Here is a 24,347-nt window from a genome sequence, read left to right as displayed (position 1 = left end):
TTGGCGCTCAGCCTTCTTTATGGTCCACCTCTCACATCTGTACAGGACTACTTGGAAAAACCATAGCTTTGACTATACTGATCTTTGTTGATGAGTTTCAGGGAAATTTCTATGAAAGACAGGGAGCCTGAAGAAAAACTCTTTCTGGAAAATGTGGGATTTATGGGGGCAGCGTTTGTCTCCTTGCTTGGATTTCGAGTCACTGGGGGTGGGGTGTGGTGGAGGAGGGATCCATGGAGTCATAGGAGGGGGTTGCGGGTAGGGGGAGAGGTCCAGGGGTAGCTGTCTTGGTTGTCTGCAGAAGTTTCAAACATTTCTTCTCACTGTGGGGACCCTGGGCAGTGATGGAAATTTCCTGAAGGGCCAGGAAAACTTGTGAGCTCAGTGCCCAGCCAGTTGTACAAAAAAGAAGGGCTGGGATTCAGGAATGTCCAGAACCTGTGGGATGCAGGTCAGCAGGACCACGCTGGTCGGGGGGTTTTGGGCCCAGTGACTGCAGCCCTTTTTCTCACATGCATGTGATCTTGGGCAGATATTTGACTCCTCTTGGCCTTAGTTTCCTTGTCTGTAAAATCGGTGCCTCTCATGGGTTCACCTGATGACACGTCTCTGTTCCACACAGGATTTGAAGTAAAAAACGGGCCCCCACACCCTGGGTTCTGATTGGGTGGCATCCACAGGAGGTCTGAGCCGGACAGGGTTGATGGCCTTGGGTAAGGTGATCATTTCTGCTCTGAAATGTCATGCCTGGAACACTTTGGAAAAGAATTAGAGAAGTAATCTGGAAGTCCCCTCACCCCACAGTGGCACTGGGACCTGGGGAGAGCACCTGCCTCCCTCCTTTGCTCTGTGGGGCACTAACTTCTAGAAGGATAACTGGAGCTTGGGTCACCATGGCAACAGCAAAGATGGCACCTGCTGGGATGGAGATTTGGCCTTCTTTTCATAGGAGGAGATTGCTTGGTGCTATGGTGAGCAGGTGACAAAGTGGCATGTTGGTGACAAAGAAAATCCTCCCACCTCTCGATAGAGGCTTATGGGGGGGACCTTTCTCCTGGCCACCATCAACCGGGGCTCATTCAGTTCCTGCCCAGGGACTCAACTCTCCAAAAAGACCCCCAGAGGCGACCGTTTAACTGCTGTCCCGACAGGTCACCTTGGAGACCAAAATGGGCACTGTGATAATTTGTCTGGACAATGGTGTCCCCTGGAGGCTCCCAGGCAACCCAGAAATGTGGTCATCTCACAGAAGAACCACGTGACAGAGGTGGGCGGGAGAGGGGCCCCCATGTGCTTCTCAGGGCTTGAATGAGCCCTTTCAGATGCCTCCCAGTTGTTGACACTAGAAGGCTGTCTCTATGGCAACAAGGTCAATGGGAAATGGCAGCTGCGTTGGTTTAATTTTCACTGTATTCTTGTTGACAGGAATAAAGGCCCAGCTTCTGATTTCTTGGTTCAACTGGATACAATTTTCATTAGATTTAACTTCTCATATCCAGACACCCACATACGATTCAATTTGCCCATCTCACCCTCAACTGTCATTCTCCAATGGGTCCTGAGGACAACATTTTCAGAAATCTCATCTCGAGAGGTGTGGAGGCTGAGCAGGGCAGGGACAGGGACTGAATGGCATATGTGTGTGGGGACACGTGGGCTGTGTCCCAAGTGAGCTTACAAGCTGAATGTCTGGGGATGTGGGGCACAAGATCCCCCCAACATTTTACCGTCTTCTACCAGGAGGCATCAGCTGTGTTCCGACAGTGAACAAGTCCAGGGAAAGGCAGAGGGTCTGGGGACTTCTTCTAGGTGGGAGGGACCTCGGGTGGTGGGTAGTGAGCTGGTTTGGGTTGCTCAGGCATCACAGCAGGAGATTCAGGCCACGGGGGAATGAAGCTTCCTCTGCATCCGCACTTGACCTCACAGGCAATCTCCTAGGGGCTCTGCGGCATTAAAAAGTGGCCTTGGCTGAGTGTTTCTGCGCTGGCCCCGCTAACTGGGCCAAGGATATGCATCAAGGAGCGATTCAAGGCTCGGAGAATCTCCTGACTTGCTAAGTGGCATTGTTGCCGAGGTGGGGAATTCTTTGTGCTATAGTGAGAGCGTGAATGCCCTTGAGGTTCTCTGATTGTCTGGTGATGTTGAATGGAAGCCCTATTTGGCAAGGGGAGAGGAAGCTTGAGATTTTCTCCTTCAGCAGGGAACCACGTGAGCTCTGAATCTTCTTCTCTTTCGGGCTCAACTGCACCACCTTCTCCCAGGCTCTGCCCAGGGGTAGAGGTGGTGGGAGGGACCGGCTGTCCACCAGCCCCTCCAGGCCACTGGCAGTGGGGGCAGGGACCAAGTGGCGTTCCGCATGGTTTCTGTCTTTTGGGAGATCCTGGGCTCAGACGCCTCCTCCATGTGCCCAGACATGGTGCCTGCAGGGAGGCAGGCACCCTAGAAAGGGGGTAGCTACCCCTGGCTCTTAATGATGTGAGCCAGAACCTTCAATCTTCAGAGAAGCTGAAAATCTGGGACTAAAAGGCTGGCAACAAATTCTAAGTTGAACAAAATCACCCGCCAGCTAGAGCAGGGCTTTGTCAGCTCTAGAAGGCAGTCAGGCACCCCCAACACCACCACAGACAGGTCCCCATCAAAGCTCATGGAATCAGTGGGTGGCGGAGTTGGAATGGGGGAATTCTGTAAAAGCAGGGGGTGCATGGCGCCCAAGTGGCCTTGAAAGGCAAGTAGCCAGGGGGAGACAGGAAATCAAGAGAGCCATTTCTCTTAGTGCTCCGGTTCTGGGGCCAAATCAGCTAAATAAAATTTAGCCTGAGGGGAGAAAGGAATATTTGCAAAACCACCTGGATCCTCCCAGCAGAGCAGAAAAAGAAAGTAAGCCCGTTTTAAAATCAGCCTATCCTATTAAGTGAAGTAAGCCAGACAGAGGAAGACAAATATCATATGGCATAGCTTATCTGTGGAATCTTGAAAAGATACAAATGAACTTATTTACAAAACAGAGATTCACAGACACAGAAAACAAACTTATGGTTACCAGTTGTTCTTTAGTTGCTAAGTCGTATCTGACTCTTTTGCAACCCCATGGACTGTAACCCACCAGGCTAGAATACCATGGGTTGCCATTTCCTTCTCCAGGGGATCTTCCCCACCTAGGGATCAAACTTGTGTCTCCTGCCTTGGCAGGTGGTTCTTTACCACTGAGCCACCTGGGAAGCCCATGGTTACCAAAGGGAGGGATAAACTAGGAGTCTGGGGATGAACATATATATACTGCTATGTATAATAGCACAATTTACTCAGTATTTTGTAATAATCTGTAATGCAAAAGAATGAAATACACACACGCACACACACATATATACATATTTATGTAACTATATCTATTGTTGTTCAGTCACTTAACTGTGCCTTAGTCTTTGTGACCCTGTGGACTACAGCACACCAGGCTCCTCTGTCCTTCACTATCTCCTGGAGTTTGCTCAAATTCACGTCCACTGAGTTGGTGATGATATCTATATATTTATCTGTGTGTGTGTGTTTAGTTTCTCAGTCATGTCCAACTCTTGGTGACCCCATGGATTGTAGCCTGCCAGGCTTATCTGTCCGTGGGATTCTCCAGGCAAGAATACTGGAGTAGGAAGCCATTCCTTTCTCCAGGGGATCTTCCTGACCCAGGGGTCAAACCCTGGTCTCCTGTATAGCAGGCAGATTCTTTACTGTCTGAGCTGCCAGAGAAGCCCCTATATCCAAAGCCACCAGGGAAAATATCAATGTTGCTGCTGCTTAGTCGCTTCAGTCGTGTCCGACTCTGTGCGACCCTACGGACTGCAACCTGCCAGGCTCCTCTGTCTGTGGGATTCTCTAGGTAGGAGTACTGGAGTGGGTTGCCATGTCTTCCTTCAGGGGATCTTCCCGACCCAGGGATCAAACCCAGATCTCCTGCATTGCAGATGGATTCTTTACTGCTGAGCCCCAGGGGAGCTGATAGATATCTGTATCTGTTACATATATATCTATATATCTCTAACTCAGTTACTGACTGTGCTCCAATACTTTGACCACCTAATGCAAAGAACTGACTCATTGGAAAAGACCCTGATGCTAGGAAAGATTGAAGGCGGGAGAAGGGATGACAGAAGTTGAGACGGTTGGATGGCATCACTGACTCCATGAATATGAGTTTGAGTAAGCTCTGGTGATGGACAGGGAAACCCAGTGTGCTGCAGTCCATGGGGTCACAAAGAGTCGGACACGACTGAGCGACTGAACTGAAATGAACTTAAGTCACTGGGCTATACACCTAAAACTAACACGTCACTTGTAAATCAAATTATACTTCAAAAAAAAAAAAATCAGCCTTGTCTCTCTCCTGCCTGCTCTCCCTCATGCCAGGCTGCGAGGTGCCAGAAGGCATTCCGATGGAGATTAGTGAACGTAAGGAGACCCACCCTGCCAGCTCCTCATCTCAGCAGCTCCTAGCCACAGGGACAAGCAAGGATGGGCAGGGAAATCCTCCCCTGGTCCTCCTGCACTGAACCACTCCCCCTGTGAACCACTGAACCGCTCCCCCAGTGACTCCAAATCCAGCCAACACAGGCAGGGAGGGGGAAGAGCCTCTGGGTCTTGCAGGCTCTGTGCACTGATGAATGCCTCTGCACTTAGGACAGAGCCTAGGTCCTGGGCCCCGGGCCCCCCAAGGGGACATGGATATGCCCCTCTTTATGGTTTCCCAGGGTTTCTCATCAATAGGGACCAAGTAAAAGGACAAAGTAGGTGATTAAATAGTTAACCCTACTAGGGGATTATAAGAGAAAAAAGTATGAGAGACCCCTGTAAGTTAATGATCACTCAAGAAAGCAGGTTTGCTTACCCACAAGACCAAGCAGGGTTGCTTAGCAATAAAATTCATGCAGCAGGAGGAAACACCCCCCCCCCAAACAATAAAACAGTGGTGGCATGAGACCCACATCCTGCTCAGTGAGCTCAGTAAGTTAATGACCCCTAGGACATGTTCTCTGCCCACATAAAAAACAATAATTTGTGGAAAGATGACATTTCACTGTAAAGACCCTCATTGTACTGAGACCTGAAATAATTTTTCCATAGTGTCATGCTGTCTGGGCTTGATGGTGTGGGGACAAGAAAACTCTCCAGCCCAACCTGGAGGAGGAGCTTGATGTGTACTCCAAAACTAGGAAGAAGGTCGTCTTCGTCTTCGTCTTCTCTCCCTCCCCACTTTTCCTTTGATTATAGAACTGCAGACCAGTAAGTTTTTATGGTAGCTCCCTCTTGCCTGCCTGCTTGTAAGCCTCATAAGTGTTCTATTCTAATAAGTCACTTCTTATCTATCACTTTGCCTCTCACTGAATTCTTTCTGTGCCGAGACATAAAGGATTGAAGCTCTTTGGAGCCCCCTGAAACGCCATCTAACAGTTTCAGAATGACTTCAAGTCAATAAGTGTTTGGCAAGACCCCATTATGTTCTTGGTCCTAACGTCTAATTTTCAACCCAAGGAGACTCCTTATGTAGGTACCATGTCTTAACCTAGAGTCTGGAAAGATGTCACAGGGTCCTGAAATAGCCAGAAATGATACAGCATATTCTTTGTGCAAGTTTGAGAGCAGCATTCTCTCGAGCCTCCCTTCCACTTGAATCTGAGAAACAGCTGATTCTCAAGGAGGCCTGTGGCTCCACCAAGGGACTGACCCTGATCTCCATGGCAGGGCTCCTTGGCTGGCCTCTTGCCAGAAACTGTGTTAGACTGGAATCTTGCAAGAAGCAGGAGAATCCTGTTTGTTAGAAAACAAATGTTCCCAGGGCCCAATCCCGACCTGTGGAATCAGAATGTGTTGGAGGCAGGGGTGGGGGTGGGGTACAGGAGTCTGCCTTCCAGCAACCTGCCCCAGAGGTTCTGATGGGGACCACTGCTCCTGGCACTGAGACAATGTCTGTGTCCACGCTCTATAGGCCACAGATGACTGGCAGGGATGGGGTGGTGGGGACGGGGGTTGAAAGGGAGGGAAATATAGTTCTCCTGAGGCCCATTGTTCCAGCCACACCCCAACACACAGAGCAGGTCCCCGACACCAGGTCCACGGGCACGGATGCATTGTGGCCCCTGCCTGCCCCAGGCTGGGGAGCAGAGATCCTCCAGAGAGCTTGCATCTGAGCTGCTCTGCTGATGCAAGCCACCAGGTGGCGCCAGTCGACCAAGAACTGGTTTGCTGTCGGGGCCCAGAAAAGAAAGCCTTTGTTGATTTTACTTCCTGATGTTCTATAATCACCAGGATTACAATCTAAGCAAAAAAGCAAAACAAATAAACACCGCCCCTCTTACTGGGTCTTTGGTCTTTGTCTGGAAAATGATGAGAAAACAACAGACGACTTGACTATACAACCCGAAGGTTGGTGTTACAGCAGTGAGGTCTCCCTGGGCAGAGGGAGGAAAGGGTGGGGGCTCTGAAGACCCAGGAAGCTCACTGTTGGTTTAATCTGCAGGGCAAGGAGCTCCTGGAAGAGGCCCCTGAGGACCAGCTTCTGCTTTTTCCAGTCTCTGCTGCAGCAGCCACATCTCAGCACCGGGGTTCCTATCTCTAGCCGCCTACCTTTGCTGGGTCCTCGTGGCCTGCTGTCCTGCCCTCACCACTGCACAGAGGCTAGGAATGCATGAGAGGGGCTGAGACCCTGGCTCCTGGAGACCCCGGCTCCTGGAGACCCCAACAGGCTGAAGGTGCCCAGGGACCGAAGGTGATGGGGGCAATTGAGGATTGATTGTGGACAGCTAGGAGGACTTATTTGATCCCCACACTCAACATAGGCTCCACCCACTATCAACCTCATCTTCATCACCTCATCCTTGGCATGGCCTCCACTCTCAATGCCAACACGGCCTCTACCTCTCTCTACACACAACATGGCCTCCACTCTTCTCCATACTCAATATGGGCTCTACCCACTATCTAGATGGTTTTCCATCACCTATACTTGACATGGCCTCTGCCCACTTACATTCAACATGACTTCCACCCACTGCACTGAATATGGATGGTCTTCACCCTCTCCACACTCAACATGGCCTCCTTCCTCACTACCAACATGGCCTCCACTCTCACTGCCAATACGGCCTCAACCCCTCTCCACGCTCAACATGACCTCCACTATCACTGTCAACGTGGTCTCCATCCTCACTACCAACATGGCCTCCACCCTCACTGCCAACATGGCCTCCACTCTCTCCACATTCAACATGGCCTCCATCCTTACTACCAACATAGCCTCCACCCTCACTACCAACATGGCCTCCACCCTCTCCATGCTCAACATGACCTCCACTATCACTGTCAACGTGGTCTCCATCCTCACTGCCAGCATGGCCTCCACCCTCACTGCCAACATGGCCTCCACTCCTCTCCACACTCAACATGGCCTCCATTCTCACTGCCAACATGGTCTCCACCCTTTCCACACTCAACATGGCCTCCACCCTCTCCACACTCAACATGGCCTCCATCCTCAACATGGCCTCCATCCTCACTACCAACATGGCCTCCACCCTCACTGCCAACATGGCCTCCACCCTCACTGCCAACATGGCCTCCACTCTCTCCACACTCAACATGGCCTCCATTCTCACTGCCAACACGGTCTCCACCCTTTCCACACTCAACATGGCCTCCACCCTCTCCACACTCAACATGGCCTCCATCCTCACTACTAACATGGCCTCCACCCTCACTGCCAACATGGCCTCCACTCTCTCCACACTCAATATGGCCTCCATCCTCACTACTAACATGGCCTCCATCCTCACTACCAACATGGCCTCCACCCTCACTGCCAACATGGCCTCCACCCTCACTGCCAACATGGCCTCCACTCCTCTCCACACTCAACATGGCCTCCAATCCTACTGTCAACACAGACTTTATCACTTCATTCTTGACATAACTTCCTCCCTCACATTCAACATGACTTCCTCAACATGTTCTTCACTCCCTTATACTTAACGTGAATTCTGCCTCCTCCTCATTGAGCATGACTTTTAGTACTTCACACTCAACAGGCCTCTATCCCCAACCTTAACACGGCCTCCTGCCTTTATGCCCACATGACCACTGTCTCCTCAGACTCCACATGCTTTCCATCACTTCATGCTTAATGTGCCCTTAAAGCCTCAAGCGTGACGTCACTTCAGTATCACTCCCATGTGTGCTTCTGTTCGTTTCCTCCTTTGTGCCTCCCGGCCTCCTGCCTGTCCCACGTGTTCATCCGGGCTGATTGTCCCTGCCCCGGGTTCTCTGGACGTCTGGGTGCTTGAAGGCAGAACCATCGACTCTGCCCTCAGTCCATCTGCTTCAGCCTCCTCAGCTGGATTTGCCTTCCTGAGGGCGGGGCCTCAGCATTCCCCCCTGGGCAGCTTTCTCAAGCACAGAGTCGGGCTCAGGGCAGAGGTTCTAGAAACCTGTTCTGGGCTGGTGTTGGTGGTGCAGGAGTCCCCGAGGGACCATCAGCTGGTCTTGCACAAGGCTTAGCAGGCGTTTAGTGCTGAGCACTCACCCTTTTCCTGAGTCTTCAGGAAAAGGGACAGGCTTCCTGCTCTGGATGCAGCCCTGACACCTACATTCTTTGTGTCCACGTTGAAGTTTGATGGCCATGGGGCTGCAGGGTAGAGGCCATGACCCCTCCTGCCCTGAGGAGGACAGTGCTGCTCAGAGCTGGGGTGACCTGTGCAAGGCCACTTGCTGTCAGGGGAGGAGCAGGGCAGGATCCACCCTCACCCCCAGGTCTATCCTTCTGCACATCCTCCCCCTCGCTCCCACTGCTGCTTCACCCACTTTCAGGGGGTGGGGGTGGGATGGTCATGTGCTTGCTCTGGCCCAGATGGTGCAGGTGTCTCCACCTGAGGGCTGGTGGTTTTTGTTTCCAGCCCCAGAGGCAAGGTGGTGGTGGTGGTGATGGAAGGCTCGTGGAGAAAACCGTGTGGCTGGAAGGACTAGAAAACCAAGTACTGCTCCTGCTGCCTCACGAGCATGTCCCTGAGTGTGTGCCTGTGGGTGGTGAGGGCAGCGTGTGTGCATGTGTGTGGATATTTGTGTGGGTGCTCCTGTTTTGCCCACCCAGTGCTACGGAGACCTGGGAACCCCTGAGCAATAACAGAGGGGATCCAGGAAGGCAGTGGGAGCACAGCCAAGCCCAGAGGTGGCTGGTGGGACTTCCAGATAGCTTCTGGGGCCAGGCAGGCCTCTGGGAAGGCCCAAGGTTGTTGGGCAATGCAGGGCTACCTGGCTGGCTAGGGTCCAAGAGGAGCCCTGAGTGGGGACAGCTGGGGGAATGGCTGAGAACACAGCTTAGAGCTCCTGCCTTTATCCCTCACTCTGGATGGAACAACCTTGCCACCTGCTAGCTGGGAAGCAGCTGGCATGCTTATCCCCTCCCAGGCTGCCAAGGAATGGGGCAGGGCAGAATGCCATGGCACTCAGAGGTGAGGGTCCACTCCAAGGGAACTGGCTCCATCTGGCTTCCTGAGGGTGGGGGGTCTGGGCCACTGTGGTTCTGGGCAGCCAAGGATCACTGAGCAAGTTTCCTGTCGGGCTGGCGGGACTGAGGCGCAGGGCTCATCTGGCCCATCATTGTTCCCACTTAAGGCTGACCTAGAAGGAGCCGACCCTACCTGCCCAGCCCTGCTCGCATTATGGCAGTGTGGGGGCTAAAGCGGGTACTCTCTCAGATCAGCTGCACTGCAACAGACCCTGGGGTTTGCAGGATGAGACCTGCTGACTTTTAGATCATGTTCACTTGAGTTCTAAAAACTCCAACCCTCAGACAGATAGAACCCAGGGCAGCCATCCTTAGGCCTTGAGTTGAGCTGAGCCAAGCCGTTCTCAGCTGAGGCCTTACAAGAGGCACCCTGGCTGTACTGAAGGACTCAGTACAGAACTGAGAACCTTATTCCCAGAGGAAGTTAGGATGTTAGTACTTAGAAAAGACTCACTTGCCAATGAGGGGGTGACTCTACCACTGAATTCTAGCCAATGACATATGAGTGGAAGCATTGTATGCCACTTATGGTCCCTGTCTTAAAACTTAAGAAAGTTGCTCTTCAACTTATCTTCTTCTTTTCCCACTGGTTGGAATGCAGTTATGATGGCAGGAGCTGGAGCAGCTATCATGGAACCACATAAAAGATGGCAATACCCTAGGAATGGCAGAGCAACCAGCTGGAAAGAGCCAGTGTGGCTGATCTGATTCCTGTCCCTGTGAGGCTGCCTTATCAACCCTGAATTGCTCTGTGAAAAAGAAATAAGATTTAAGCCACTGTTCTTTTTGTCTTTGTCACAGAAGCAGGACCCATATTCTAAATACTGCTGAAGGGATTGCAAAAGACAGAAAGCATCCTTGGAAATATACTGGGAATTCCTATCAGATATCTGAATATTTTTTCTTTCTCTCTCTATTTTTTTAAATCTGGAGGAGGCATCCCTCAGTTTGTAGACTGAAGGGAAGTCCCCATGCGACTAAAGGTCACCGCTGCAAGAGTCAAGGTCGGGTTCTTGGAGTCAGTCTGGTACAGAAGCTGGGGTCTGTGAGATCCTCCCACCCATCTTCAACAGGTGAGGCAGAGGCTGAGGAGCAGTTTCACTTCACCCCCGATAAGCACAACATTTTGATTAAACCACTGACAGCTCTGCTGTAGGGCAGGGAAATTTGGAAACATCAGGAAATCAAACTGTGAAGTCTTTGAAGGAATGTGATTTATGTGAAAATGTGATGAAGCTAATGTGTTTGGCTCCGGCGTTGGGTGGCACGCCTGATTCTGGAACCAAATCTGATGCCTTCCTGGCTAGCAGCAAATACCTCTGCTTTCCCCAAACACGGGGAGCTGGTGCCCTGTGTGTGTGTTCCAAGCCCGATCGGCATCTAAAGCTTTTACTGGAGCCATATTTCCTAGGCCGTGTTTCCAGGCTGTGCACGTGTAACCAGAGCCACACGCGCATGCACGCACGCACGCACACACATACACACCCCCTGAGTGACTGCACCGTGCTGCTCCCGCCCCCGGACACCACAGAGCCAAGTGTGATTAGATTTATGCGGAATTTGTTGTACTTTTACATAATTTCCATGATGCACTGCAGACTTTTGAAAAGGTTTTCACAGTTCCCTCCAGTTAGGTATCAGAGTTGGACTGAGGTCTGGTTTCCAGCCCCTGGAGTTCATGGCTTAACTCCCTCCCCTGCTGTGGGGATATGCACTCCTATAGGGCTCCTGTGCATGAGGGTGACTTTTCTGGGGAAGGGCTCCTTCTGAGGATGGGGGATGTTGTGAGGAGGTAGAGACGATGAGAGAAGGAAGCAGCTCAAAGAACAGAATGGGGGAAGGAACTGGGGTGATGGAGTGACTTACAGGAAAGGGACCCTGCATGTGTTAGATACACTGGGAGGGCCCAGGCTGGAGCCTCTGACGACGGTGACCACCTCAAAAGGTGTCTCTTTCCTGAGGAACAGCTAATCTCGGGCTAACTCGGTCTCTGGAACCTGCCAGGACATGGGATGAAATACTGGCCTCAGGGCCTTGGATCTGTGTCTGCAGAAAACCAGGAGCCAAGCCCAGCCCCGTGGAGCTGGCTGGGTGATGCTGGGCTTGGTAGAGAGAACGCTGGCCTCTTTCTCTCACTTTGCAGAAAGGGAACTGGGGTGCAGCGAGGGTGGGTGATTGGCCTGAGGTCACACAGTGGAGCAGTCACGGAACCAGACAGCGCACCCCACTCCTGAATGCCCAGCTCTGACTCAACTAGCCTGACTGGGTGGTGCCAGTGCCCAGGGCTATCTGAGTCCTTGCTGCTACCTGGCCAAGCCTCTACCAAAGAGGAAGTGTGGGCAGCCCTGGGGAGGAAACCCAAGGCCAAGGGCAAGCCCTACACATTTAGACACCACTGAATGGAAGGGGTGGGTGGGCAGGGCTCAGAGCGGGACCCCTGGCACCATTACCTCACTCTCCACCCTGCCCGGGTGGCCGTGAAGGGTGCCACTGGGCAGCTCTGGCTCCTAGGGCCTGGCCACTGGGGTCTTTGTCAGGTACTCAGGTCCCTGTGGGCAGTGGATCCAGTCACGCTCATTCAGCGCCCCACAGATATTTAGAGAGAGCCTTGCATGTGCCAGTACGGTTGGGGGGGCCCGAGGAACAGCAGACAGGAAGCATCCATGGGAATGAGCTGGGACGTCTCCCAAGTTTCCAGGTGCTCTGCCGAGCTTTGCAGAGGCTCACGTGGCCCCTTCCAGTTAACTGTGGGAGGCTGGCTTCAGTCTGGTGTCTCCCTGAGAGGTCTCAGGAGGCCCGGGGTGCTGCGGCTGTGAGGTGCAGCCTGGGTGGTCTGGGATGGTCAATGGAAGAGGCACTGTTTGGGCTGAGGTGGAAGGATGAGGTGGGTGAGCGGCTGAGCAGAGGGGAGGGTCGGGAGACCGCAGTTCCCGCGGAGGGACCACCTGGCCGGCAGTCCGGGAGGGCAGGGGCAGCAGTGTGCAGCCTGAGAGTGGATGAGCTTCAGGCACACCTAGGAGCTTGTGCTCCATCCTGAGGGCACCAGATGGCTTCAACAGGATGGGTCTGATCTGAGTTATAGCTCAGGAGGGTTCCACTGGACATAATCCGAGCCTGGAAGACCCTGGGCCTCCTGGCTTTAGTTCCTGGTGGCAGCAGCAAGGGCAGGCTGGCCAGACCCTCACCTTGGGCACGTGGTCCAGGAGGAGAGCACAGGGGGACCTCAGTCTTGGGGTTGAGCCCCTGAGGGGGCTGGCCCATTGGCCTACTGGCGTCTACTTCCTTACCCAGAGGCTTTCCTGGTGGCTCAGATGGTAAAGAATCCACCTGCAATGCAGAAGACCAGGGTTTGACCCCTGGGTTGGGAAGATCTCCTGGAGAAGGGATGGCAACCCACTCCAGTATTCTTGCCTGGAGAATTCCATGGACAGAGGAGCCTGGCGGGCTACAGTCCATGGGGTCACAAAGAGTCGGACATGACTGAGCGAATAACACTTTTACACTTTCCTTGCACAGAACGCTGTCCTCCCTGACTCCATCCTCAACCTGTGGCTGGTGGGGGCAGGGGCCATCCTCATCTGAGTACCGAGGGCCTTTTTGGGTGAGCTGGTCACTGCAGGTGCCACCCAGCCGTGGCTCAGACACTCAGTGACCCGACACTGTCCCCAGGAAAGGACATTTCACTGGCTGTCTCTCCATGGTTCTTCCCCACAGCTCCACTTCCAAGGGGGCACAGGTTCTCAGGGCCCCCTTGACTGGCTCAGTGAGGTCCCATGTGACTGGTCTTTGCCCTGAGCCTCGTGAGATCAGTGTTCCAGAACCCAGGGCCCCGTGAGCTGGACAGCGGTCCTTGGGTCTGTTCTCCCTGAGCCCTGCCATGCAGGCAGCAGGAGAGGCCACCGAGAGACCCCGGTGGCTGCACGTGGAAACGAGACGCTGGCCGTGTCCTGGCTTTCTGGACGCGCTTGGTGTTTTGCATTCAGTGATCTGCACCTGACAGATGCTCCCGAAAGCATCACTCCGTTGACAAAATGAAATCCAGCTCAGCTCCCACCGTCTGTGTGTCACCGCGTCTGGGAGCAGGGCAGGCCCCGTGCCCAGGAGCAGATGGGCCGAAGCCAGAAGGCAGCCAGCCCGTCCTCAGCCCATGGGCCTCTCCCTCCCCGGATTGCCTCCGTGATCCTGTCTGCGGCCTGCAAGACAGTGGTCAGGGGCACCCCCAGCTCTGCTCCTCGAAATGAGTTTTGGGTTCTAGAACCCCCTTTCTCATCTGTAATGCAGGCTGACATCCTGGTCCTGGCTGTGGCTTAGAGAGTGCCCCCCCAGGGACTGTGGGCTGGGCGGGATCCTTGTAAATGCTGAATTCACCATCATCCGAGCAGAATGGGGCTCCCACACCTGGGTCTCCTCTCTACAGAGGACCTCTGGCCCCACCTGGGTGATGCTGGCCGGGCCCCAGTGCACCCTGGCCGGCTGGCCACGCCTACTCACACATGGGCTTCAGCTGCCCAATGAGCTCCTCCTTTGTCCATTTCGCCCACTCCTTCTTGTCGGTGTTGATGGAGCAGAGGATGGGGCCGCAGGGCTTGCCACAGTCCTCGATGGCCGGCACGTTCAGGTAGTGCACCAGGACGATGTCGGGGTTCTGGGGGAGAGCACAGACACTTGGCAGCATAAGGGTGGCTGGGAGCCCGCCCAAGGTCACCCCGCCCAAGGTTACCCCAGCAGGCCCGGACAGGCTGAGCATCCCCATGCCAGGTTTTTTCAGCCTGGGCACCACTCACCATTAAACCAGCTCATTCTCTGTTGTGGGGGCCGCCCTGTGAAATGCAGGATGTCCACCAGTAGCGCCCCTGGCGATCACCTGCCAGAGGCCATTAAGCACTGCCTCCTTCCTCAAATCTCCAGATTTTGCCCATTGCCCCTTGGGGCACCAAAATTGCCCCGAGTTGAGACCCACTGATCCACATGTGAGCAGGTTCATGCATAACTAAAGACCACACATGCATGCTCAGTGGCTCAGTTGTGTCTGATTCTTTAGGACCCCATGGACTGTAGCCCGCCAGGCTCCTCTGTCCATGGAATTTTTCAGGCAAGAATATTGGAGTGAGTTGCCATTTCCTCCTTCAGGGAATCTTCCCCAAACCAGGGATGGAACCCCCATCTCCTGCATTGGCAGGTGGAATTTTTTTACCGTTGTGTCACCTGGGAAGATGTAATTAAGGACCACATATGAGGTAAACATATCTCCAGCCCCACATCTAGGACCTGTGCTCACAGCTGCCCAGCAGCACCAGCCCCTGTTCTGTGTTCTACATGCATTTCCCCATCGCAACTCTCTGGACTCCCCCTGCACGGGCATCACCACCACCCTCCTCCAACAGGGGAAATGGAGTTCCTGGAACTTAACACACAAGCATCACTTTTTCTCAGCCATCCTGTGTGTCACGTGGAACTTGCCCCACTAGGGATCGAACCTGTGCACCCTGCAGTGAAAGCATGGTATCTTAACCACTGGACCACTGAGGAAGTCCAAGACACCCACTTCTAAGAGTTGGATACCTCTCTGCCCCTCAGCCTGTGGTCTCCCTGCACAAGCATCACCCAGGAGATAGCTGTCACTCAGAGTCTTTGAAAACTCCTCCTCGGAAATCTCTGGATCTTATGAGTGGAAAGAACTCTCTCCGTGAAGATGCCGAAGACACAATCTTGTCCTCAAATGGTTTTATTGAGATGGGTCAGCCTCTTCCCATCAGATTCAACTCAAAGTGCCCTCCATTGCTCTCTGCCCATCACCAGCTCTGGTAGCCACTTGCCAAGGGGGCTTTTGTGGGGCAGCAGCTACATTGCAAAGACCACAGGCCCCTCTGTGGCTTTCAATGACCCCCCCATCCCAGAAGGCCAAGCTGTTCATTGGGCCGCCTTGAGCCTGATAAGGTTGTTAAGAAAAAGCAGCCATGTCACTGAATAAACACAGAAAGGCCTTCTATCCCAATCAGAAAGTATTTCTCTGCTTTCCTTTCTTTTTTCGGCCATGCTGTGTGGCACGCAGGATCTTAGTTCCCCAACCGGTGCTAGAACCTAACTAAGTCCCCTGCAGTGGAAGTGCGGAGTCTTTACCACTGGACCATCAGGGAAGTCCCAGAAAGTATTTCTTGAAGCATCAAGAAACATACGATAATATATCAAGTACAGCAGGAAACTATAGAAAGCCACTTGGAAGACCCCATCCTCTGCTAGTTCTCAGATCCATGTCTTCGACTTTTCCCTTCTAATACCCAACAAGAGGAGTCCTGGGTGGGTGGGTATAATGACCCCCATCACGGAGTAGCTTGAGTCTGCCATCACCTTTTTGGATCTGATCTGAGCAAGAGTAATACGTGACTCTGTGACTCAATCGATGCGTTAATAAATAAAGACTCAAGATGACACCACGACCAGTGCAGGAAGGTACACTGGCATCATTTTAAAAGATTTTCAATAAGTGTTGAAACGCAGAGTTTTTTCCTGGCCAACGCTCAGTTAACCAGGAAATTAAATCAACATGAACAGGAGCTTCTCGTTAATGGCGGCGTTTCTAGATTGCAGTAATCATGCTTCTTAATAATAATGATAATCCCTGACATCGGCACCGCACTTTCTTCTTCTCGAAGCACTTTCCATCCATTATCTCATCTGGTGGCTGTGCAAGCCGGGAAGGCGGGCTGGGCAGGGCAGTGCACCCCTGTCGACAGTGAGGACCCTGAAGCCCAGGGAAACTGTGTGCCTGGCAACGGACAGAAGACGGGGCTGGAAGTCAGGGTTCTGACTCTGCTTTCAAGTCCTGCTGAGATCTGGTGGCCTCTCTTCGCCCAGTCTAACTGCTTTCCCATTTCCTGTTTTACTTCTTCCTTGCAATATGCCCACGAGGCAGGTGGGTTGGCTAGATCTGCCATGCTTGTGGCCTGGATGGGATAGTCCAGGAGGGGAGGGGCCATACACCCGTGTCCCAGCCCTGCGTCCTTCCTACCAACCAGCACGCTGGCCTCCCCTGGCTGGGAGCTCCTGCCTGAGCCTGTGCCTGGCCAGACAGCAGCAGCTGCTGAGCGAGACAGAGTAGAGATCAAAGGGACACAGGGACCCCAGGGCTTCCTCTGATCCCAGCCCCAGGAGCAGGAGCCCGGCCCTGCGGGGAGGAAGCCAGGATGCCAGATGTCTGAGAGATGAAAGGCCCACAACTTCCTGCCCCACTGCCCCACTGAGCACAGTCTGGGTGCTTGGAAAAGCTGTGGGAGGGCATGGTGGTGGGTGGGCGGGCAGGTGGAGACCTGGGGAGCAAAGGGCAACCCTCACCTTGCATTGAAACTCCCAGAACTTGAATTCCTGCCCTGTGGCACTTGGACTCTCCTAACTAAGGAAGCCCCAACCCTTCCTTCCGGGTCCAACTCCATTTCTGCAGAACCAGCTTCCTCCTACCCTATGAAGACAGGCACAAGGTTTGCCTCCTCCTCCAGGAAGCCCTTCTGGACACCTCATTCTCTGTACTTCCACCACAGCAAGGTGGAGATTTGGTTTGTGTCTTAATAGTCTGTGTACCTCTTTATCTGCTCAACAACAGGGATAATGCCTGGGAGCTATCACTGTGTTGGGCAATGCCTGCTGCTCATTTCATGTTTGTAGAATTGCATGAGACTGACTTTGGATATTCTGTTCTTACTCTTCCCAGACTTGTGTTCAACTGACACCTGGCTTAAGTTTTCAGTGTCTTCAAAGGGCAGGGGAGCTTCTCTGAGCATGCGGTGTTCATAGAAAGCTAAAGGCAAGGCTGGTTCTTAACCTTTTCTGGGTCTAAGGCCTCTGAGAATCTGATGAAGGCTGGGGCTTCCCAGGTGGCTCAGGGGTAAAGAATCTGCCTACCAATGCTGGAGACCCAGGTTCTATCCTTGGGTCAGGAAGGTCCCCTGGAGAAGGGACTGGCAACCCACTCCAGTATTCTTGCCTGGAGAATCCCATGGACAGATGGCCCTGGTGGGCTACAGTCCAGGGATCACAAAGAGTCGGACATGATTGAACAAGTGAGCATGCACACACGTGGCTTCTCTACTCCCAGCCCCGAAGAATGCCCAAGGTACAGCAACACCGCATTTCAGGAGTTCACACATCCAGTGGTCTGTGGATGCTCTGCCTGCTGCCGGTGACATAGGGACCCAAGACCCACCACAGCCCCTTTCAATACACCCAACACATACATCTGCTTAGGCCTTCTGCTTCTCAGCGGCCTTGATAGCTTCAGTCCCTGACGGCTGCAAGGAGGCTGGGTTTGGGATTAGGAAAGGCAGAAGCGGGCTGCGTCATGGTTTATATCTTTAACACAAATTCCATCCCAGGGCCTGGAGTTCCCGCAGCTGAAACTCCTGAGTTGAATTTTAAGTAACGACTTCCTGGCTTGAGGCCGGTTTTAAGACACAGAGTGATTGAGGTATTTTTGGAAATTGGGGGCACACATCACTTCTTGGCAACGTTGCGATTTTATTCATTAGTTGTACATTTTATTGGGTGTTTCTGGCAGAAAAATATATTAGGCGTAGAGCTCCAATGCTTCAGTTTCATGGGGGAGCTCATAACAGTGTCAGATCCTGAACGAGTTGGGAGCTGCCAGCCGGGAGGGGCAGACTGGCTCCAGGGGACACGACCGAGGACGCAACCCACCAGACCCACTCAGACTCTCGGTCCTAGACCGTTGTGAAGCCAGCCTGCCTTCATCTCCCTGTACCCACTCCAAGCAGATATTCTCTAAGGGTTCCTCAGGATTTACCACCCAGGTCAGACCTTGCAGGTCCGAGTTCTCATCCAGAGGCTCTGCTCTGGGATATGGAATTTCCATGAAGATGCTACAGGCTGACCCTGCAAGGTGAAAGTGGCCTTTGAAATGACCTCCCTAAGTGTCCGGGAGGCTTGTCTGCTGTTAAAGGCCTGGGGGAGCCCGATGGGGTGGCTGTGGAGGGGAAGCTGAGGTTAAGAGAAAGCCTCAGAGAAATTTCACGGTAGGGATGTTCCTTAAAAAAACTAAAAATAGACCCACTATATGATCCTGCAATCCCACTCCTGGGCATATATCCAGAGAAAACTATAACTTGAAGATACATGCGCCTCAATGTTCAAGGCAGCACTATTCACAACAGTCAAGACATGGAAGTAACATTAGTGTCCATCCACAGAGGAGTGGATAAAGAAGATGTGGTACATACATACAGAGGTATATTACTCAGCCAAAGAAAAGAATGAAATAATGCCATTTGCGGCAAAATGAATGGACCTAGAGATTTTCATGCTGAATGAAATAAGTCAGACAGAGAAAGACAAATATCATATGATATCACTTATATGTGGAATCTAAAAAAATAGGGGTATGAATGAACTTACCAACAAAACAAAAATAGAGGTACAGATGCAGAAAACAAATTTATGGTTACCAGAAGCAGGAGAGGGAAACTGGGAGATTGGGACTGACATATACACACTACTATGCACATGGCTCCAATACTTTGGCCACCTGATGTGAAAAGCCAACTCACTGGAAAAGACCCTGATGCTGGAAAAGATTGAAGGCAGGAGGAAGAGGGGACGACAGAGGATGAGATGGTTGGACGGCATCCCTGACTCAATGGACTTGAGTTTGACCAAACTTCTGGAGATGGTGAAGGGCAGGGAAACATGGTGTGCTGCAGTTCATAGGGTCGCAGAGTCAGATATGACTTAGTGACTGAGCAGCAACAACAAACGTAGATAATAAGCCTGGTGAGCTATAAAGTCCATGGTCTCACAAAAAGTTGGACATGACTGAGCGACTAACATACACATACACAATAAGAACCTACATTATAGCACAGGGAACTCTATTCAATAACTCTGTAATGGCCTATATAGGGAAAAAGCTAAAAATGAGTGGATATATGTGTATGTATAACTGATTCACTTTGCTGTACACCTGAAACTAACACAACATTGTACATCAACTATACCTCAGTAAAGAAATTCTCAGAGAAGTTCCAGAACTTTCTGGGCGGAGCCATGGACTAGGAGACCCCCTTCCTCCCTTTTGAGCTCTTCACCTATGAGTGGACAGAGCCCTCACTCTTCTGTTGCAGGGGCTGTGATGGGGCCATTGTGAAGTTCAAAGTCCCATCCTGGAGGGTCCTGATCTTCTAAATACTAGTTGCCACCAAACCCCAAACCAAACAAAACCCTGGTGTTTTTCTGGAGAGAATGACCAGAGCAAGCTTCTAACAGGCAGTTTACCCACTTACAATGCACACCTTCTCCAATGATAGTCCGTCCATCCTGATTTTCCTCTTATGGCTGTCTTGTCCCTTCCTCCTCAGGCCTCACAGTGGGGTCTTTGTCCCCTGCCCCCTTTACTGCTCTCCTCCAGCTTCATGGCCTTCCGCCTGCCATGTTCCAAGGAAGCCTTTATCTCCCTCTCCAGCCCCGCCTCCCCACTCTGCTCCAAGTCCACCTGTCCCATTGCCCATCGAGGGGCCTCGGAATGCCCCCGACTCATGTGACCCAGCCGTATGGCTGCATTCCCACACCTGGTCCACCCCGGCTTCACCTGACGACTAATGGCACCACCTACCCGCAGTGGCCCCAGTTAAAGCCTTTCTCCTCTCTGTCTCTCCCTCCAATCCACCCATCACCAAGTTCCATCAATTCTCCATCCCTAAGTAAGCCTGCCCACCCCCCGACTCGGCCCAACACTCTGGAGACCACCTGATCGGAGCCCTGCCCCCTGCCACACGGACCGTCCACCTGTATCTCCCCACTTCCTCCCTCCTCTCCTCCCCATCCCTCTTCTGACACTAGCTGGTGGACCCTAGGATTCCGGCACTGGCTCCCTGGCCCAAGAATGAACCCCACCCTCCTGACCTGGTCACGAGGACCCACCATCTGTTTTCCTCTCCAGTCATTCATGCTCCCCTGGGTTCACCCTGCTCCTGCTGCCTTCATTCTCTCCTGAGCTGTTCTCTCTGACTGATGTGCTCCTCGCCACCCGAGTCTCAATGCCACCTCCTCTTGTTGGTACATATTCAGAGACACCCCCAGCCATGCATGGTGCCTCCCTGCCTCTTCCTAGGGCCCTACTGCCTTTGCAGCCTTTATTTTCCTTACTGTGGCACCCACCCTGGTTCACATTTCTAAGCAGTCACAGCTGGGTTTGGCTTGTTTTCCCACCTGGAAGCGAGAACCCTGGTGGCTGGGCTCCCTCCTGTTCAGGGCGGGCTCCCAGAGCCCAGACAGGGGCTCTGTCCACTTGCTGAGTGCTGAGGGTGGGGGCCGCTCAGCTGCCCCCAGAGCCCAGGCTCCCTTCAGCTGGTCCTCAGCCCAACTCCTCCTCAAGTTTTACTGGAAATGAGAGGTTTGGACTTGCTACGGGCCTACTTCCAGGCTGTGGGCTGGGCCTGCTGGCCAGAGAACTGTGGGCTAGAGCTGGTGGAAGAGGGTCTCCTGGGGCCAAGTTAGGGCTTGTCCCCTAAGGCATCTTTCCTAGTTGGAGTCTTTCACCTGAGCTGGGGGGACAAATGGAAGCTGACCCAGGAGGGGTTGTGAGAATGTTTCGCAGAGAGCATGTGGGGCTAAAGTGAAATCGGCTCCTCAGCTGCAGGACTTGTCAGAGCCTTGGCCATACCTTGCCCGGGTCTCTGGGTGGGCCTTGTGCAGGCAGGATTTCCAAGCTTATTTGACCATGAACCTGACCACCTCTAGGGACCCAAATGTTTCCTGGAACACAGTTTGGGAACCACTGATAGATTTCAAAGTCAAGGGAAACCACCATTAGCAGTTGCTGGACGGCACGGCCCTCTGCAGTTTCTGGGTCCCTTTCCTCTCTCCCTCCCCCACCCTGCCTCTGCCTCCCCTTCCAGCTTCAGCCCTGGCCTAAGGTCCAGCCCTCCAGGCCCGCAATCTGCCATGATGTGGGGGACTGAGTTCAGTTCTCCCTCATGGGGGCTGTGCTAAAAGGACCTGTGGGAGTGAGCAGAGAAACACCTGGCAGGCGTTCCCCACCCGATGCTCTCCTGGGCTGCCTCACCCAGGCCACCAGGGTCTAGGGATCTGTCCCCTTTACAACAAGAGCTATTGCAAATTAACTCAGTTCACTGATGCTACCATTGGCACCCCGGCCGCCCCCTCCACTGCTGGCCCAGCCACTAACACCCCGCTAGAGCATTAACCCTCGTGGAAGACCAGAATGGGGGTGCTTTCTTTTTCACAGCAGTCTCCCCTCCTGAAATCCCCATCACCTGTAATTAAGATTAAATCTACTTCCCCTATCAGTCCAATGCCTTTCTCCTGCCTGCCTCTCCCTCACCTGCTCAGCCTGAGAGCAGGGAATCCACCCCAGTTCCATGTCTGCACATGGGTACCCCAGCAGCCTGGTCAGGAAAGACGGCTGTGGTCATAGATGCCAGGAAAGGGGCATTCTGGGGGAGGGGAGGGCTTGTCCCTGGAGAGCTCTGACTTCCAAACTTGAGGCGATGCCCACGACTCCTGGAACTGCTGGCTCTGATTGCTGAGGGCTGGGGTGGAGAAGGATGCATCAAGGGCAAACACCTGATCCGGCCGAGCCCTCACGCCTGCTCCTTAGGCTGGAGGAGATGAGTGTACGTGTGGTCCTAAACTTGTTGGCAGGGAGGTGAGGCAGGTAAAGGACTCAGGAGGGGCCTGACCCACAGCTGATTAGAATGGGCGTTCCTGATCTGTTACTGGTTTGAGATGCAGGTGGGGACACCTTTCAGTTTGCAGGGGGAAACGGAGCCCTGTGTCTCCTATAGGTCAGGGCCACTCCAGGGTTTGTAGTGCAGGCTCTGGAATTGGCCGAAAGCAGCACGATTTCACCAGAGACCCAAGTGGCACGGAGTGAGAACCTTCGGGAGCTCATATTCTCCTGGCCTCAGCCAGTGGTGGGCCCCAGGTGCCTGGATGCCAGGGGTCCTGCAGCCCCAGCCCAGGCTCCTAGCCTCCGGCTGGGAAGCGGGAGACAGCTCCCCTTTCTGTGGAGTTAGCAGGATAGTGGTGTAAGAAGTGGTTAAAAATGCAAAAAGCTGTTGGTTTTGATAAAGAAAAATGCAGCTGCAACATCTGTTTGACTCTTGTTTGCAGCTTCATCAACGCTAAGTGTTCAATAAATCAGGGTGGCATGGCGCTCCGTTTCTTCAGTGGCTCGGTCATTAATCTCGTGCCAGTTCTCATGAAAAATGAAGGAGAGAGGCCGTGTGATGGTGAAAATGTATACATTACCCAGAAAGTCATAATAGCATGTAATAGTGGCCACACACCTCCCCACTAGGGCGGAGGGGAAGGGGGTAGGGGCCGGGACTGAGCGCCATCGGCCTGGGAGGAGGCAGGAGGCAGAGAGCAAGCCTGCAGTGTTCGCAAGTCCATTCTGCGGTTGCATTTGTCGTCCGAGCAGATTCTGAGAACCCTCTGATCATCAGAGGCAGAGACTTTCCCCATACCTGCTTTACGAACGAGGCTAGGCGCCCATAAAACAGGAGTGCAAAGCTGGCAGAAAGAAGGGCAGGATTTATTAGAGAAGGAATAAATGATGATACCAGGCAGCTCAGGGCCAGGGGTGTCACCACACGGCAAAGCAGAGAGAAATCCTCTCGCATGGGCTCCAGCTGCTTTGGGCGACCTGGCACCTGTCTGCTGCCCTGGATAAAGGTATGGGGTGGGACCACTGTCCCCATTAGGTCTCCAGGGATCTGTCGGCCCCTGCAGCCTGCCAGGCCCTCCTCGTTGTCTTTTCCCTACGTAGGGAAACCCAGGCATTCCCATGACTGAGTCCACATTTTACCGCCATCTCTGGAGGTGTTCTGGGTGCTTCTGGGGGGGTAGGACCATGCCTGTACCCCCAGAATGCATTTACCAATGGGCGCCTCTATTTGCAAAGATTGCTTTCTGAGTGTCAGCGATGTGTGGGCCCCACCTTTAAGCCACATGAAGGTCTCATTATTCACTGCCTCCAACAACCCACAGAAGCAGGTACCATTGTTATGTGTTTGAGGGCTGCAGACTCTCATGCTCAGGACTCTGTGATTCAACCCAGCCCTGAGCTCCATGCCAGTATCATCTCCCCTCCACGGGGGTCCTGGGGCTCCAAGGGAGCTCGTCAGACAGCAGGTGGAGGGCCGCGGGGCTAGCCTCGATGCCCTGAGCAGCCACAATGAAGATAGTGCTGTACCAGAGCATAAACAGCTCCAGGGAGCCTGGCTGGGTCCGTGGGGCACTGGAAGCTGCTGGAAAGTGGGGGTGGGGGTGGGGTGGCTGTGGCTCCATGGGGCACGACCAAGGCGGCAGAGCCCCTGTCTCAGGGTCAAGGACCTGTGGTGGTCAGGGCACCCTGTGTGGTCAGGCAGGGCTGTAGAGTTTGGGGGGAGGTTGGGGATGCCTGGAGCTGAGGACCTGGCAGCTGGTGGGGCAGAAGCAGGTCCCCAGAGTTGGGGCCTGTTCAAGAAGCCAGAAGAGAAAGAAAGGAGGCAGAGTATGACATGAAAGAGGTGTCCTGGGCGTCTCGAGTAATAAGCAAAACTAGCTGTCAGTTGCGGGCTTCCTGGGAGCCAGGCCCACATCCCCGGCTGGGTACCGGATGCCATGCTGCGGTCCCAGGGGGCAGAAGACACAGAGACCCTCCTTGCTCCTCTGCCAGTGCTCAGCAGAGTGGGGACCTGGAGACGCTTGGGAGGCTCACATGGGGCCTCATCTCCTGCTCCAAGCAGGGAAAGAGGCTAGCAGCCTTGGGGGAGCTCCCGCAGCCCCTCCGTCA

General features: G+C 53.3%; 1 protein-coding gene across 3 annotated transcripts in view; it reads right to left on the bottom strand.

Annotated features, from left to right (window-relative positions):
* CAMTA1 (calmodulin binding transcription activator 1) overlaps positions 1 to 24,347 on the bottom strand; it is a 989,569-nt gene that overhangs the window by 112,627 nt on the left and 852,595 nt on the right. For all 3 annotated transcript variants that reach the window (XM_088845426.1, XM_088845425.1, XM_088845428.1), the window contains one exon: positions 14,036 to 14,189. In XM_088845426.1, the coding sequence (XP_088701552.1) occupies positions 14,036 to 14,189 (154 nt within the window). The remainder of the gene's footprint in view (positions 1 to 14,035; positions 14,190 to 24,347) is intronic.

This window comes from Moschus berezovskii, chromosome 17 (genome assembly GCF_049115385.1).
Source record: "Moschus berezovskii isolate FMDL1 chromosome 17, NW_MosBer_1.0, whole genome shotgun sequence".
Lineage (NCBI taxonomy): Eukaryota > Metazoa > Chordata > Mammalia > Artiodactyla > Moschidae > Moschus > Moschus berezovskii.
Note: the sequence above shows the minus strand (reverse complement) of the source record. Positions and strands in the feature narration are given on the sequence as shown.